General features: G+C 48.3%; 6 protein-coding genes across 6 annotated transcripts; 3 read left to right on the top strand and 3 right to left on the bottom strand.

The window, feature by feature from the left end:
* Positions 1 to 724: 724 nt before the first annotated feature.
* Positions 725 to 973, top strand: PADG_03822 (uncharacterized protein; the record flags this gene model as incomplete). Its single annotated transcript, XM_010760894.1, has 1 exon — positions 725 to 973. One exon carries the CDS (start codon positions 725 to 727, stop codon positions 971 to 973), a length of 249 nt encoding a protein of 82 aa, XP_010759196.1.
* Positions 974 to 1,580: 607 nt separating this feature from the next.
* PADG_11666 (uncharacterized protein) lies at positions 1,581 to 1,880 on the bottom strand (the record flags this gene model as incomplete). Its single annotated transcript, XM_010761594.1, has 1 exon — positions 1,581 to 1,880. One exon carries the CDS (start codon positions 1,878 to 1,880, stop codon positions 1,581 to 1,583), a length of 300 nt encoding a protein of 99 aa, XP_010759896.1.
* Positions 1,881 to 2,037: 157 nt separating this feature from the next.
* Positions 2,038 to 3,106, bottom strand: PADG_03821 (uncharacterized protein; the record flags this gene model as incomplete). The annotated part of the gene is made up of 2 exons (XM_010761312.1): positions 2,038 to 2,934; positions 3,050 to 3,106. The coding sequence occupies 2 exons, from the start codon at positions 3,104 to 3,106 to the stop codon at positions 2,038 to 2,040; spliced, it is 954 nt and encodes a 317-aa protein (XP_010759614.1).
* Positions 3,107 to 3,795: 689 nt separating this feature from the next.
* On the top strand, positions 3,796 to 5,128 carry PADG_03820 (DNA repair protein; the record flags this gene model as incomplete). Its single annotated transcript, XM_010761311.1, has 3 exons — positions 3,796 to 3,891; positions 3,948 to 4,536; positions 4,704 to 5,128. The coding sequence occupies 3 exons, from the start codon at positions 3,796 to 3,798 to the stop codon at positions 5,126 to 5,128; spliced, it is 1,110 nt and encodes a 369-aa protein (XP_010759613.1).
* Positions 5,129 to 6,814: 1,686 nt separating this feature from the next.
* Positions 6,815 to 8,989, top strand: PADG_03819 (uncharacterized protein; the record flags this gene model as incomplete). Its single annotated transcript, XM_010760893.1, has 3 exons — positions 6,815 to 6,872; positions 6,989 to 8,424; positions 8,498 to 8,989. 3 exons carry the CDS (start codon positions 6,815 to 6,817, stop codon positions 8,987 to 8,989), a joined length of 1,986 nt encoding a protein of 661 aa, XP_010759195.1.
* A 1,482-nt stretch (positions 8,990 to 10,471) lies between these two features.
* PADG_03818 ([Histone H3]-lysine-36 demethylase) lies at positions 10,472 to 15,278 on the bottom strand (the record flags this gene model as incomplete). The annotated part of the gene is made up of 2 exons (XM_010760892.1): positions 10,472 to 11,578; positions 11,667 to 15,278. 2 exons carry the CDS (start codon positions 15,276 to 15,278, stop codon positions 10,472 to 10,474), a joined length of 4,719 nt encoding a protein of 1,572 aa, XP_010759194.1.
* Between the last annotated feature and the right edge of the window lie 1,952 nt (positions 15,279 to 17,230).

Here is a 17,230-nt window from a genome sequence, read left to right as displayed (position 1 = left end):
TCTCTTTAAAAAGAAAGCGGTTACCTTCCTTAGGCTGTATTTTATCATTGATCGCACTGCTACACAACCACCACTCTCTCATACTTCTTGCTCTCCTGAACAACGGAGCACAGGCAAAAATACCTAACTATCCTCTCTTAATCATAATACCATAATCACCAAAAGAACAAACCTTCGGAGCCAGCCCAGAAGAGACACAGTAAGTAGTGACTCACACTTCTCATCTCTCCTCTGTCGTTTTCGTTTTCGTTTTCGTTTCATTCATTCTTGGCCCTATTCTTTTCGGCCTCCGACGGGACCTCGGCTCGCCATCATGGGCCATGCCTTCATCTGGTTGGAGCGAAAATAATAGAATGGTGGTGCCCTGTGGCGAGGGATTCGAATATCTACATACACGTGCAATGGGGAATGGGAAATATAGAAGCATTCTCCTCATTCATCCTTGCTAATGACTCGTATCCTAGACTTTTTCGACCATCAGATCCCACCCTCTCGCTGGACGTAATACACAGACACCCTCGATACCCGTCCTAATCAAAACCTTACAACAGGACGAAGGCAAAGCTTCCGTTGAACGAGAATTTAACAATCCAAACACCAAAAAGACAAGTCATACAAAGGTATATCAATATCATATACCTCGACAATAAAATATCTATAAAAGAGTCCTCCATCTCACGTCCTCCACACTCAACCACCTCTTTCAACCAACCGAAACGCCAACATGACCTCCACCATATCAGAACAACCCTACCAACACATCCTCTCCCCAATCCCCACAAAGCCCAAGTCCGACCTCGTTAACGACCCCACCGCCACTTTCTCAGCAGCAACCTTCTCCCAAGAAATCTCCCGCGCCATGCAAGCGTCGTCGTCTCAACTGCCAAAGTACGTCTCGTACTCCTACATGGAGGATGCATTCGATCAGCCGCCTCCACCGCCGCCATCACCGGTGGGGTGGGCGAAATCGTGAGAAATTTGGGTCGAAAAAATAAATGTGGGGAATACGAAGGGCCCCACAGGCGGGGGGAGGGTTATCAATCATACACATTATTTTCCTTTCGTGAAGTTCTGCATCCTTGTTCCTTTTTCTTTCTTTTCTTTTCTCTTTTCTTTTCCTCTTTTGGTTCTTTTCCCACTTTCACCCTTTAATCTCTCTCTCTCTCTCTCTCTCTCCCGCTCGCTCGATTATTTCCTTCGTTTGATTAAAAAGGCACATTTTGATGTTGATTCACACGATCATCCACATGCGTACGGATATATACATTCGTCACGTGCTGTGGACCGAGAGTGTGCGCATGGATAGATTTTCAATAGATAGGACTGGTTCGGATATCCCTTGGCGTCTCTGCATTGCAATTTTTTTTTCTCTTTATTTTCGTCCTTCGGATATTTTGATTACTGATTTTCGATTCAACCTGCTTTCTCTTTTTCCCCTCTTTTCTCCTTGCCCCGCTCGTCGGGAGATGCGTTTGGTTGTAGTTTTCCTCCCTGTTATTATTTGTTGTCCCGCTCTCGTTTTACATTTCCGGGTCCTAAAATCCATATATCTGTATCTACTTACAGTATATACCGCCTCATTAATCGAATTTTCCTACCAATTGGGATACATATTTCCCACCCGTGTTCGACTTTGTCAGCCCGTCGTTGGAGAGTGAGAGGTTGCCCTTGAGTTCCTCTGTATTACATTTCTTAGCGCGGGCGGAGGGTTCGCCTGTGTCCATCGTCTGCTGTGTATCAAGAGCCCCGTGTACTGTATCGTACATATATGTCCCCATGGACGGGGTACATAAACAGCGTGGCGAATTTTTACGTTCGGCATCTACATATGCCCAGGGTGTGGGGAAGTATGGGGACATAGCCTGACGTCCCTCCAACATCCAGTTTCCCTCTTAATCCCTTTTACCAATTATAAAAGCCAATACTCCATCGCATATCCTGCCCCCTGATGCTAGATATGAAACCGGGAAGCCCTATATCCCCCGAAGGTCCCCATCAATCGCCATTTGAATCACTCCCAAAAACAATCAGGTCAACTCAACCACCACCACCCTTTTCGGCCTTCGAAGATCCCCCACGCTTTACTTGCCCCGTTTGCCGCCCTTGCCCGGGTTGTCCCGGAGGCGCCTCTACACGTGCATAAATCTCCTCCAGCGCCCTGAGCGCATTCGCATCCCCCTGCAGCACGCGGCGGTTAAGCACCTCCAATTCAGCCATCTGTTTCCCCGTCTGTGCCCAGCCCTGCAACTTCGCCTCGAAGTTCTGGTTGCGTTTCTGGGAGAAGGTTGTGCGGACGACGTCTGTTTCGCCCTTGGCGCGTTTGGCGTTCATGAGGCGCTCAAGAAAGCGAGCTTGGTTTGTTGAGGCTGTTGTTGTTTGGGGTGGTGGTGGGGTAGATGCATCTCCTGCTGTTGCTGTGGGTGTGGATGTGGCTGCTGAGCCTTGGGTGTCACTACTTTGTTTGGGCGTTGTAGAGGACCCGGAAATCAGATTTGCCTTTTGGCCTAAGATTTTGACACGATTGGCGGAGATCAGGTCATACTCTTGATGATGTCGGAGGCGGGGGAGCGTGGAGTGTTCTTCGGGCATGGAGAAGGTCATCTCTGTTCCGACGAGGTCGACCCATGAGCAGGAGAAGATTTGGTTCCGATAGGAGATTATCGGGTTGTCGGAATGCAAGTCCATGATCTGGATCTGGTCTTGATGCCGCAGGGTCTCTAGATCTGGGTCTGTGCTGGCATTGGCTGGCTGCTGATCATTCTCGTTGGCATTTAAGTTTGGGGAGTGCGGGGAGTCGAGCGGGGTTGCGGGTGGGGGTTGGGATGATTCCGCAGTGGACGTGTCATGAGATGTGGCGGGAAAAGATGTGTTTCGTTTCCGTGGGGCTCGAATGAGGCCATTGGAGGATGTTAGGTCCAGGTTGAGGTAGAAAGTCTTGTGGTCGCGACTATTAGCGGGGTCTTTTGAATCTTGAGTAGATTTACAGTCCCGAGTTGCTTCAATATGAAAAACTTTCTTCGAGCAGGTATAGAGTTTGAGATTTACGCACCTCAGTCGCGGAATCATCATATTCATATTCAAAGTCCAAATCGCCTGATGCATCCATGGGAGGCAGATGGCCTGGAGAGGTAATTTTTTTTGAACCCGATTGCGCGGTGGCTTGCTCAGGTAGGACAGACAGACAATGGTCCGGAACCAAGGACTTCCTAACGTAGGCTGAGTGAGGGAACTGGTAATTTACTCTTTGTATGCATGTTCATGTATAGTATAGATTAATTAAACTGGGAATAACTATCAGCGAGAGCAGTTAACCGCATTCGTTTCCAACCTCGTTGACGCGGAGGGCGGAGGGCGGATAGCAGCTGGAGTTCCCAGGTTGCTACTTCGAGCACCGCGACTGAATGTTGAGTTCAGAGTCAGCCATACATGATCGCTCCTAAAGCATGGAACATTGCAGTCGTCGCACAGACGTTCACAAACTGAAAGAAGACCAGAAAAGGGAAGGGAATAAGACACGGATGGTGAGTACGGATAGCGCAGATAGTATTTATGTAGCTGGTTTGAATGGCGGAGAAAATGATTGGGAGATTGACATGATGATGTAAGCTGGCAGTTAAAGTTGTTAAACTGGTTAGTAGCTGTCAAAATATCAGCTATCTCTCACATCTTCACATCTTCATACACACAGTTTTTGATCTTCTTCAAAATGTTGATTCGATCTTGAATAAGATACCTTCGTGCAAACCACAGGATTAAATAGTCAATATCTAGCATAAATAACCTGGCGCAGCAAGAATGGAATCTCAACAGCGCGCTGTAACTCCGCCGCCAGTCAACTCTGCGTCATCCAAGCCCAAATCACCTTTGACTCCAGAGCAGCTTCGCAAAATTGTAGGTCTGTTTGCATTCCATGTAAAACGTTTTGCGCATACTTACATGTGATATAGGAGATAAATCGAATGAAAGCGAAAGCACTTCGAGAGCAGCATGATTCTGAAGTGCGAACTGTTTCATTATCTGGAGGTTCTGTTTCTGCAGGACAAAAGCGACCATATTCAGCAATTTCTCCTTTCAAATCTCCTTCGAGCTCTCGCGATGCACGGTCAAATAAACCCAAAGAAAGACCTCTTGATGAGATCCTCCCGGCGCGTAACTTCACAAAATATGTGGAGTACGACCTGAGCAAGATGACTGATACTAAAGGAGGGTTTTTAACAGTGGAAGATGATCCGCATAACAAGGCTTTGCAAACCGGTGAGAAAGACGAAAAACCCGCTCACATGACATTAAAAGAGTGGGAGCGACATCAACTTCTACAATCCTTACGCCGGGAGAAGGCAGGGCCGTTCGAGCCCGGGCTGAGTGTCCTTGATAAGGAACAGAAGTCATGTCGAGAATGCGGCAGCAAGGAGATTGACTGGAAATGGGAAGAAATACTGAAATGTGCTGTCTGCAATTCTTGCAAAGAGAAGTTCCCTGAGAAATATAGCCTCCTCACCAAGACAGAAGCAAAGGAAGATTATCTATTGACAGGCTGTAAGCAGTTTGAAACTTTATTTTTGTTTGTATTCTTTATATTGGTTTTGCTTGTGCTGTTTTTTTTTTTTTTTTTTTTTTTTTTTTTTTTTTTTTTTTGTTGAAGTGTTCGTCTGAGGCGCATCTACTAACCGAGCTCCTTTCTCTACACTTTTCAAATTCACCAGCTGAACTGAATGATGAAGAGCTTCTACCTCATCTTGAGAAACCAAACCCTCATAAAGCAACCTGGAATAACATGATGCTCTACGTTCGATTCCAGGTCGAGGAGTACGCGTTTTCACCAAAGAAATGGGGGTCACCTGAAGCTCTAGATGCTGAATTTGAGAGGCGGGAGGCTACAAAAAGAAGACAGAGAGAAGCTAAATTTAAGACCAAACTTCATGATTTGAAGAAGCGAACTCGAGTTGAGGCATACCGACGAAGCCGCCAGGCTGCATCAGGAGAAGGGACAGGTGGTCATTTTGGTGACGATCTTGGCAGCAGCAAACATGTGCATGAATGGGGGAGACTTGTTGAGAATCCTGAGACAGGCATCGGGATAAAGACATGCGTGGGGTGTGGGATGGAGGTCGAAGAACTTGAATTCTGAAAGTCGTCGTCTTCTACTCCTAGTCATTATTCACATATGCACATACATTTCCGTCCAAAAGGATATCCAGGCCATGGACCGTGCGCATCGCATTGGACAGAAGAGGGTCGTCAATGTCTATCGGTTGATTACGAGAGGAACTTTGGAAGAGAAGATACGTGGAAATCTGGGAATGGGAGATTAAATGTCCGACCGGGGAGAGGAAGGGCTGTAGGGGCTGTTTTGCACAGTCCAGTGCCCACTGACAGCCTCCTCACACCATGTCCCAAGTTTTTGTCTGATCTAAGGCCCTATATAGTGTGTACCTGAACCGTGCACTGTACAGATCACGTCTTGTAGTATGCATGGATGTATAATATATGACCACCCCGCAAAAGAACAAAGGCCCAAAGGACAGAGAGAGAGCAGCTAAACAATGAATATGTACAGAAGTACTCCGTAGATAGAAGAGTGTTGGAGCAGGGGCTTGAGACTTGCTAAGGAGAGACGCCTCCCACTTATGAACAAAACCACCGGAAATTTCACTGACGAACTGGTCAGTTATCTGTAGTAAAAATAATAAAATAATCAAGGCGGGAAATCCACTCTGGTATTCAAAAGCCCACAGAAAAAAAGTAATTTCTAAAAGTTATTTATGTTCTTGCTAAGAATAGAGAGAGCACAGCTTACTTTTACAGTTGCAGAGTTATGTCAGTGAGTGAGTGTGACCTTGTTATGACTGAACTTGTATGTGCCTTCGAGCTCAGCCATTGGACGGACGGAACCTGAAACAGAGAGTCAGCGTCATCATTGCCATCATTCCCAACCACCCAACTTTTGCGCGACCTGCAACAACTGAGCAACCAAGCAGCCAACCACAATGCGTTATCCGCGTTATCCACCGTCTACCTTAACTCTGAGACACGTAAGGGCGCATTCAAGAGTCAAGACCAAACTTCCCCCTATTCTCTGTTGCTGGATCCCCTGGCTGTTCCCATTCGCAAGGAGTGAAATGGTCCGTAGGCTGCTGCCAAAGGACTTCTTTTCCTGCGACTTAAACGGCAAAAATTAACTATCCGGCCAGAGTCGAGTGCTTACTGCAGGTAAGCTTAACTACCGCAACTTTCTGGACGAAGGATCTCCCATCAGCTCGCGTTTTCGTGACGAGACCCCTTCAGCTAATGCTGCTCTGAGATTATAGCTGCCACTACAGCTCCAAGTCAGCGTTCGCATCTCTAGCTTAACAGCTGCAGCTATCAAGTCAAGAGTAGGTATTGTCTTTAGATTTAAATTTCTTGGAATGGCCAGCCAGTTCTCCCCTTCCCGCACCGTTTCTTGTTGATTGATCTCCAAACTTGGGATGGCGATGGGGATGGCGGACCCTATGACAAGCACCCCCTCAGTCTATAGAAGTAATGTCAAACAGGCCATTAATAGGCTATATCTCGGTCTTCGTTGGCCCTGGATTCCGTCACAACTGTCCTCTCTCTGCATGACGCCATAGATGGACCGAACTCCTGAGTTCCGCCTGCTGCCGGTCCGAACTTCTGACTGGCCCTTGTGTGTGGCCGAACATGCCGTTTGACAGGGATATCTTCTGATTTTATTCTCCACCGCTGCACCGTTTGACTATTATTTGATTGCTCGTTTTGAATCTTCACACGGGGTCCCGGGAATCGGCTTATAGGGCTCGTAGGGCTTGTATCTATGCGTTCCCGTCAGTCATCAAAACGAACCATATGGGAAATCAGCCATGCTTCCTGCGGTGTTTTTGTGTGTATACATACATACATATATATATATTTGTGTCTTTTCCTTTCACATTTCTCAGGATCAGTACGTTGTTTCTCTCGTATTTCCGTCGCTCACACCGTTAAACAGTGGCCCTCCAGCCGCCTCTTGGCCATGGCTCCCACCTGCCGCTCCTTCCCCCTACACCCTCGCTTTCGCCGCTTGACCAACATCCTTTGCTCGCCTCGACATCATTTGCTTCTTATATAGACAATCCAGACGAGGATGAAGACGAAGCCCCCACAATTATTGTCCCAGAATCCGGGTTAGAAGCGGAACACGGAAATCCTACTGATGGTGCACCCGGAAACCTTCCCGATATTGACACCGTGTTGGTCGCTCAGCTTCCCGGTGAACCGTGGACGCAGTCGGACCTTTCGATCTGCCAGCAAATGAAGGCAAAATCCCGCGCTGTCCTCACCGTTCTATCATCTTTAATCACATATGTATCTATGAACGGTCTGGCCAGGGCTCTTAACCCTTCTGCATTCGCTTGGTCTGATGAGGGTAGAGAGGAAAAGCATTGGCTTGCGACTTCCAATTCTTGGTGGGATCGTAAAGCATGCAGCTGGCTCGGTCTCTGTGGCGTTGCTCACTACCATGGGGTGAAGGGCCGTTTTGGACATCGCAAATTTAGACACGATGGTCAGATACCACAGGTTGATGATGATGATGGCAGCCGGGATTGGGAATACGCATGGTCAAGTGGAAACAAAACTAGCCCCGGGGATTGGGCGGATGATGAACGTCGATTACGCTTGATACCCGATTACGTTCTGGAATATGCACCTCTGGTTCATCTTTTTTCTGGTGAACAGTTTTGGCCTACAGATATTGCGGAACATTTACATCACGTCACACCACAATTGAACTATACTCCAATTAAATCTCAGGAAGAGCACTCTACCCTCTCCAACCTTGATGAATTGAATAAGTGGCAACAGGGGAGATATGTTTTCTTGACCAGCAATGACAATGTTGAGGGTCGGCCGACTTGGCTGGAGGGGAAGGCAAATATCCCAAAAGCTGTTGTTGACTTGGGGGATGAATTGGAGTGGGATGGTGGAGTTCATGGAGCGCTGGATGACCTTCCGCTCGACGATATGGAAGACTGGTATGATGCGGGAGATGGCAGTTCCCGATGTGAAAGTTGCGATAGAACAGACCCTGGTTCTCCTGGACAGCCTGTTACGACGGAGACTTCTGAAGGGGAGGGGTTTGTGGCTGGACGATTTAACGAACGAAGCCCACGCGAAGTGAAGAACAACAAATCTGGCTACAGCAATGCCCCTGCAGTTTTAATCGTCGTGGATAAAGGCAACGGCGTTGTGGATGCATTCTGGTTCTACTTTTACAGCTTCAATCTGGGTAACGCCGTTCTCAATATCCGTTTCGGGAACCACGTTGGCGATTGGGAACATTCTCTGGTTCGATTCCAAAATGGAAAACCAAAGGCAATATTCCTCAGCGAACATTCGTTTGGAGAGGCATATATCTATGAAGCGGTGGAGAAAGTTGGGAAAAGAGTAGGCTTTCTCCCTGCAAACAGAACCCCGAGAGATAACTAAAGTAATTCAATTTGACTCACACCCCTCCTAGCCAGTGATATACTCCGCAACAGGAACCCACGCCTTGTACGCCACCCCAGGCACGCATGCCTACATTCTCCCCTGGGGCCTCCTACGCGACGTAACCGACCGCGGCCCCCTGTGGGACCCCACCATGAACTACCACGGCTACACATACGACTTCACCAACGACATCCTCCGTGCCGCAAACATCACACCCCACTCACCAACAGAATGGTTCTACTTCGCCGGCCACTGGGGCGACAAATACTATCCCCTTAGCGACGAGCGGCAGTACAGATTTGCCGGCCAATACCACTATGTGAGCGGACCCTGGGGTCCGCGGTTCAAAAACCTTGGCCGAAAAACGGTTTGTCAGGGCGGTCCGACGGATTCGTGCGTTATTCGGAATTGGATCGGGGATAGTATGAGACCGAAACGGTGGGTTAATGTTGGGGAAGGAGAGATGATTAGTGAAGAGGATGCGCATCGGATTTTTAGGGATGAGAAGATAATGGTATGAAAAGGGGGTTTTGGGGATTAGTTTGGTTTCCCCCCTTTTCCTACATCCTCCCCGCCCCCACCCCCTTTTTTTCCCCTTTCTTTCTTGGTATTGGCGCTATTGTGAACTTACAACAATCGTTGATTTGGTTATTGTTTTTCTTTCGTTCCTTTTCATTTTTTGGACCTCAAGGGTGGCGAGCAGAGTTTTGTTTTTCTCCCTTCCAGCAATGTGTTCTTATACTATACCCTTGTTTGTCCGTCTTTAGGCGTCTTGCCGGTACTGATCCCAACGAGGGATATTTGCATATACAGGTGATAATTGGTTTAGAGAAGAGAATGTGGATATAGCTTCTAAAGTATCCACTGCATTTTGCCTCTTGAATACATAAAAAGTTCACAAAAGACAGAACAGAAATATAAGAGAAGCACGTAGGAAAGAGAGGAGGTATCATGAGCCGTGATATGTACATACATATGTATATGCATGCGATCTGGGAGGGGAAAAAATAGAATGTATAGGTGCATACATAACATCAGAGGAGTAGATAAAGCATAAGAGTGACAGGGAGAGATGAAAAGATCTCAAGGAAAAAAACAAGGAGAGAAAGAGGATGAATCAAAGCTCGCGGCGTGTTTCTTCCTTTAGCACCTCATAACCCTCTAAAAAAGAACGAGGGAAGCAAAGATTGCTGCTAGATGAGCGCGCAGAGCCATACTTTATAGAATCAACAAATAGCAGCCCCAGAAAAAAAAATTCAAGTGAATAAAAAGCATAGGAAGAGATTTGAGTAGACCCATTCACGATTTAAAGAGAGAAAGGGAAGTAATAATAATAGTAATGAAAAAAGAAAGGAGCAAAAAATACAAAAAAAAAGAAAAGAAAAAAAGAAAAAAAAGAAAAATATATAGGAAACTCCTGCATATTGCCTACCGGAAGGCCCGTATAACGGGGACATATAATATTGTATAAAATGGGGAGGGAATATATGAGATAGAAATAGTGATAAAAGGGTAAGAAATGAAAACGGTTAAACGCCTACTGTGGAGAGCTGGAGGACAGGAATACTCATGAAAGAAATGGGTGAAAGTAGTACTGAAGGAAAAAAAGGGCAAAACCCCCCAGAGATGAAAACGCCGTCCACCAGTCGCCTCCAGACCCAACCTGGGTAAGTAGATAAGAAATCCCCTTCGGGGGAACGAGATAATAGAGGGAAAATGTAAAATAAACCAGAGATCAGAACGAAACGGGAGAAGGAGGTGGGGAGAAGGGGGGAGGGAAAATAAGAAAACTTGTCATGGAATATGTAAAGCGAGGATAGGAGGGATGAGAAGGGAACAGGGACAAGACAAGCAAAATCGGAATAAAAGGTCGGTGATGATGGTGCTGGGTCGTCATTGTTCTGAACTGCAGCAACAAGATAATTTTGGTGTAAAAGAGACTACAAAATCTCTCTTCTGTTGTCTTTTTCTTTAAAAACAAATCACCTTTCATTCCCACCACTCACGTCCGGGCAGGCCTCTTCCTCAACCCAAAATCTTGCTCCTGCATCTCCCTAATCAGCCGCAATGTATCCGGGTCTGCGTCCGCGTCTGAGAAGCTACCGCGGTCACGACTCGTTAGTTTGCTGCGATGACGTTGGGGAGACGCCGGCGAGGTTCGTTGGCTACGATTCTGACTCTGGCCCTGGTCTTGTTTTTGGTTTGGATGAGACCTGGGGCTGGGAGGAGGATTGTTGCTTCCTTCGTCAACAGCGACACCACGTTTCTTGTCAACAACGGGAGTGTGCTGTTTCTGTTCCCTTTCGTGCTTGAAGGAAGAGGATGATGGGGGAGTGGTGGTTGTGCGGTTGTGTGATGAGGGCCAGCGAGAGGTGGAAGGGGAAGAGGTAGTGAAAGACGGCATTTTGAGGGCGGTGGAGATGGAGGTAGCAGATGAAGATGGGAGTGTTACTGACAGGTCTGAAGGTTCGGTTGTGACTGTTACTGTAGGTAGGGTTCGTGTTGTTGCGGTCTTGCAACTACCTGCCTCCGCATCAGAAACTGCGCAACGTTGGTGGGTAGGGTTGCGGGATGCAGTGGTGGATGTGTAGGCAATGACGGAGCGTTCACCATTTTGCTTCTGCTGTTCTTGTTCGCTCTTAACGTTGGGAGCCTTTTCCTCGCCATCTGTCTGGTTGGGATCAACCTCCAAATCATCTGCAAGCGAGGTGGGTGGGGAGACAAGACTGCTTGCTGGGGCCGCAGTTGTAGGTATGGACGTGAGTTCTGCAGCCGGTACGAGGTCCGCCTTTAAGGTTGGTGGTGAGGCGTATGACGTTTGACTTGGGCCAATTTCTTGTTGCATTGGAATAACAGCGACTGGCTTCTCATTCTCTCCGTTCATGCGGTTCATGGGAAACTCTGTTCGAACGGACTCAAAGTCAAGTTGAGCCTGGGGAGGTTCCTCGCCAGAAATGTAGAACTCCGGCTTTTGGCGCTTGGTTAGAGAGGGGGATAGATTATCTTCACTGAATGGTGGACGCTTCGTTGAAGCCGTTGCTCGAGGTTTAGAACGTTCCTGAGCCTTGACGGGATCTATCCGGCCATTCTCATCATGAATACACCGACGCTGCAACGACCAATGGTTAGAAGAATGATAAAATCATTAACGAAATCGCACGAAAGAGACGAGACGATGGGATAAACCAAAAACCAACCTTGCTCTTCCTACACTCATCACAAGCCTTACTTCTCCTCTTCTTCCCAGCACCAGAAGAATTCGAACTAAACCCCTTCACTTTCCCCGCGTTAGGCTGGGATGTCATCAACAGTGACCCGCTCGTCGAAGAAGCAGCAGCTGCGTAAGCATCCTCACCCACCGTGGCACCAGCATCACCAACAGCAGCAGCATGCCGTTCCTTAATCCCATCCACATTTACCGCAGAGAATGTTCCAGCAGCAGCAGCAGCGACAGTAGTTATAACTCTGCCATTGATAGGCTGCTTACTCGACATTGAAGCAGTAACAGGCACAAAACTCTCCACAAGCATCTGTTCATCCTTATGTCGACAGCGAATTCTCCGTTTCCGACAAGCGTCACAAGCAACACGTTTCGGACCCAGGCCCGTCGGCTTCTGCATCAAGCGCGGCTTATTGATATTATTATTACTATTATTAGTAGAATAAGAACTTGCCAACTGGCTAATGTCATCCTTCACATTGCTAAGTGAAGCTTTCCTTTTTGGTGGACCGGGCGTTCCGCTCATCGACGGCGCAGTTGTGGAACTAGAGCTGGTACTGGAAATGACACCGTTATTCGTATTTTCTGATGAGAGATCTGACAGACGACGACCGCTGGTTTGCGAATCTGTCATATTTTTAGCTTCGTTGGCGTTGAGCTGCGGACTTTCAGCAGCGATGTTCCGCTGCGAGCGTCGACTTGGTCTTCCAGCTGGTTTCCTATCCGACATATCAACCTTGGTGTCAAACGATATGGCACCGGGGCGCGTCCACTTGGCGGCAGGCTCATTTCCGCGCTTCCATGCAACCCACATCCCAAACTTCATAATCGTATCAACGGGATCTCCCTGTCCCTTGGGAATGGATCTCCTAACCGCATTCCTAGTCTCAGTCGTAACGCCATCAACTTGGTATCCGCCAGCAATCAAGGCAGTTCTCAGGAGATATTTTGCCAGTTCAGGCAGCCCGTCTAGCTCAGCCTGAGAGTAATATCGAGCGTTATAATACTCCGTTCCTGGCTTAGCAGTATTGCCGCGTTCTCCGAACTCATAGTAAATCGGATACTCGCGATAGAAGAGGTAATTCTCGTCACGGGAGAAGGATTCCAGGACCGATTGCGGGATCGGGTCGTCCTCCAGGTATTTGATGGCAGCATACCATAGGATCTTCTGGAAGAACGGGTAGCGGAATTTCTTAGGTACCTTGGTGTCCTTTTCAATCTTCGCGACTTTGATTTGCATTCCGTAGTTCATTCTTGTGAGAAAGTTTCCGCCAATGACGAGACTATCTTCTGGAGTCCAAACGGCATGAATCCAACCGGAAGGAATGAGCATCGTGTCGCCCGCTGAGAGATCGACGCGATAACATTCCTTAGTCTGGTTTCCAAGAAACGTAGTATCCTGCGCAGCGGAGTTGCACCATTCTTCGTACTTTTTCAGGTATTTATCCTTGGGTGGAATGAAAAAGAATGTTTTGCTTCCCTTGAGAATGTGGTAGTAAACCGAAGAACCCCCAAAATCGATATGGAAGTCAGTGTAGCAATCCGCAACGGACATTAAGACGTAGAATTGTACTTTGGGGAAATCGCCTATGGCCTGTAGCTCGGCTGGCCACACATGATCCTGAAGATCAAGGTCGCGGACTATCTTGGGTCGACGAATGAGTCTTCCCAGCGGGCTGTTCGACACCTCGAGACTGATAACATTTCGAACAATTTTGGATGCGGAATCATCATAATAGTAATCCGCCCACTTTTGCATGTTCCATCTCTTGTCCTCCCCTTGCTGCGATTTGACATCGATCACTTCGACCCTCTCCTCCGGTCCATAGAGTTCAGCAACATGTCGAACGGTCAGACCTTGGGGGATGACCATGTCCAACAAGTCCTGACCGCAGTCGATTACTTCTGTGTAGTTACCATCATCGTCATCCTCGGGCATGTTATCTATGATTTCATCAAGTTCCTCCTCAGTGGCAACTTCAGGCGGAATATAATCAGAAGAACCAGGGACAGAGGCGCGTGTATTGAACGATGCCGGTATGACAATCGGCTCGGTCATCCCAATACCTTTCTCAAAATACTCCGCAGTGACGAGCTCGGGACGTATGCGCGCAAAGTTGTCTGGCAAGAACGTGATCTTCCCATCTTTGATTGGCTGGATATAATGATGCTCCGGAGTTTCCGTCGAGGACATTATGAACCCTTGATTCAAGCCAGCATAGTCGATAGCTGTTCGTGCCCGAGAAGACTTGCGTACAAAAGTTGTGGGTCCATGGAGAGGTCGACATGTACGACAGATAAACTTGTCAACCGTTCTGGTGTCGCGGTCACTTTTAAACCCGGCGCACACGATATGGAACCACTTATTACATCCATCGCAACTTATCCATGTCACGGAGTCCTCGTCCTCTCCATCGGATCCGATCCGGTCGAGGTTGCATGAAGCACAGGTTGCTTGACTCGAGCTGTCGTTATCAGAGTCCTCAGCTTTTAAATCAGAGGCAGGCACGCTATTTCGACGCTGGAATGGAGTGGGTGGCTTTTGCTGGACATCTAGATGGTTGGCTTGCATGGTACCGTGAGGCTTCTCTACAGTCTCACGCGGATCGACCTGGTCATCTTCAAGAGCATGTCCCATCAACGGGGGCAACGGGGAAGAGCCGGAGACAAAGCCATTCATCACCGGTCTTCCCATGAAAGCGGAGCCATCCGACTTCGATCGAATACGGGAAGGGGCCCCGCCAGGGTTGCTCCCAAAGAAAGCGGAGGATGGTTTATTCTCAGCAGTAATGTCCCATTTCTTCACCCACAAGTCAGCAGGATCTGTAGCCCATTGAACTGCTGCAGTTCGGCGATTCGGTCTTGCCGGCTGGTTCGCGGATTGCAGCTGGAGTTGGGGTTTTGGGCCATCTTGGTAGCGGGGGAAGTTGCTTGGTCTCGCAAAGTTGAGCAGCAACTCCGCATCGGTCTTCATGCTGTCGAATGCCGAGATGTGGCTTGTCACAGGCCTCGTTAGCCATGAAGGAGATGAAGCTTTTTCCGACCGAGCGCGTTTGGATGGACGTTCGGACTGGTCGGTAGTAGAGGGTTGATGGTGTTTGGTGGTGGTGGTGGTGGCGAGGCCAGCAGACGCAGGTTCATCGTATGTAAGAGGCGCAAAGGTAGGGCTTGTCGCAAGGGCAATGGTAGCCAGCGCATCGATGTTTGAGCCGGATCTCTGCCCGATTTTGTTCGCAGGGTTTGCAGTTGGATGGCTGGTGGATGAACCACGGTAGTGGTGATACTCTTGTTGATGTGGTTGTGGTTGGGGATTATGAGGATGTTGACTTCCCGTTCTATTTCCATCCTGAAAAGGATTATTCCACTCATGCTTTATTGAAGATTCCTGAACACCAAAAAATGGTTCGTAACTGGGTTGCTGGCCATCGCGGGAAGGGACGTTGCGGATGATGGAGGAGGGGGACGTGGGGGAATGGGCGGGAGTTCGGGCCGGAGAGATCAACTCGACGGCATCTCTGGGTGGGGACGGCGTGTGGTAATCTGATGGGCGCATCATGCAATGATTCCGGAAGGATGAGCAGTTCGCCATGACTAGTTTTATTAGCTGGAGATGGCAGACTCGTCGGAATGGATCGAAGGAAGGGGGCGGAAGGGTTGCGGACAGTTTCGCGTTTGTTGGAAAGGGAAAGGCGGGGAAGGGTGATTGTTGACCACAGAGGTCTAACAGTGGACGATGGGTGATGCGTGACGACGCATTCCTGAAGGGTCAGAGAGGAGGAGGATGGAGGAGGATGCAGAGATAGGGCAACGAGGAGGATGGTAGGGAGAGGAGGGTGACTGGGATGAGGGGATATGCTTGGAGAGCAGTCAGAGGGCGAAGTGAGGGAGACTAAGCGAAACAACGGGCGGCTGGATTGGAGCGGCGAGCGGGTAACTAGGACCAACTCCGGCACAGAACTCTCAGTCAGCGTGGAGGGCGGCCATAGGGAAGCCTAAGCGATGAGAATTGGTGATCTTTTCCGATTGGCGAAGGGGGAGCGTTTCGGTGGGAATTGTTGTTGTCGTTGAGAGGGGAACTGGAGGGCGAAGACGAAAGAGGAAGAGGAGGAAGAGCCGCAGCCGTGGTATTGGTATTACAGATGATTGGACGTAGGTTTGCTGCGAAATGTGTATATCATGGGGTATTACGTTTACACTCAGCTCTTTGTCTTTCCAGCCGAGATTCTTCTGAGGTTCTTCTGAGATTCTTCTGATATCAAACTGAGAGACAGCCTTGATTTATTTACATTTGCTATACTGTAGCAATTACAGAGCACATACTTGAGTAATTCTATTACGTATTTACCTACTAATAAACCTCTCCATACTGTGACTGCTCATTACTTCCTCTCACACAGTCGCTTTGTTCACATCGGCACACAGAAGAAGAACAGAGCCCATACCTGTCGCTGCTGCAACCTTGACAACGAGAGATATATATCCAAAGCAACCACCCAGGCTATCCGCTATCTGCCGCAAGTGTATCCCCGCTCTAGCCAAACCAAAACTTGTCCACGGAAGTCGGCTCCGCTTTGCCCCCTCCGCTCTGCCACCACCTCTCCCTTCTAGCCCCCTTCCATGGCATAAACAATGCCTATTAAGAACCCAAACGGTTCGGAATGGATATGGATGGATATAGAAAAGCGAAAGCGGTGGAAGCGGTATGTGTATGGTAGCGGAGATCGGAGATGGGATTATGTGCGGTGCATGAGATCCGTAACCTGTCAAGAACATCCAGCCAGGGCCATGCGCTAGAGGAAACAATAGCTGCGCAGACACGGACGCGGATAATAACGATAGGATCGGGGTTCACCTGCCATCTAATACGCAAGTGGAAGGCTGCCGGGTTGTGTTCGAAGGGAGCTCCTCGGAGGTGCTTGGATCATGTCTATTGGAATCGGAATGTTGATGCCCTCTATCTAAAGGCTAATTTTGATAACTTATCTAGTAGCAGGTTCTTTCTCAATCGTATATTCTATGCTATAATGCATTCTCCGCCATCGGTCCATTGCTAAGCTGCTGCTGCTGCTGCTGGAATAAGGACCACAGCAGGCTTTGCGAGTCGACCTTCTCCAAGGCCGGGGAGTTTGATGGGAAAGAAATGATTTGTCCATTAATTTTATCTGACTCGTGCGAATTGGCCCTCAATGGAAAATAAATAAGACATTCAATTAATCAGGCGCATTCACAGCAGCGGGATATCTATCCCATGTAACCCCTTTCAGTGCCGAAAATAGGTGAATCTGACTGAGTTCCCCCGCATATATATACATGCTTCCTTTCCTCTTCAATAAACTGATCTCAACAGATAAAAGTTTCTCAATTTGAGGCTTCGGGCGTGCACACTGATGCTCCTCTCCTCTGGACTTTGAGGGCAGAAACGTTGTTGTTATCTGAAGGTATAATAACCAAGGCCCTTCATTAGCCTAGAGGGGACTTCACGAGCTCTGGATCAGGGAGCTAACTTCCAGTATTGATGTAAGCTACCAAGTGAGCAATTCA

The sequence above is a fragment of the Paracoccidioides brasiliensis genome (assembly GCF_000150735.1).
Source record: "Paracoccidioides brasiliensis Pb18 unplaced genomic scaffold supercont2.4, whole genome shotgun sequence".
In the NCBI taxonomy this organism is placed as follows: Eukaryota; Fungi; Ascomycota; class Eurotiomycetes; order Onygenales; family Ajellomycetaceae; genus Paracoccidioides; species Paracoccidioides brasiliensis.
This window is presented reverse-complemented; position numbering and strand designations above follow the sequence as displayed.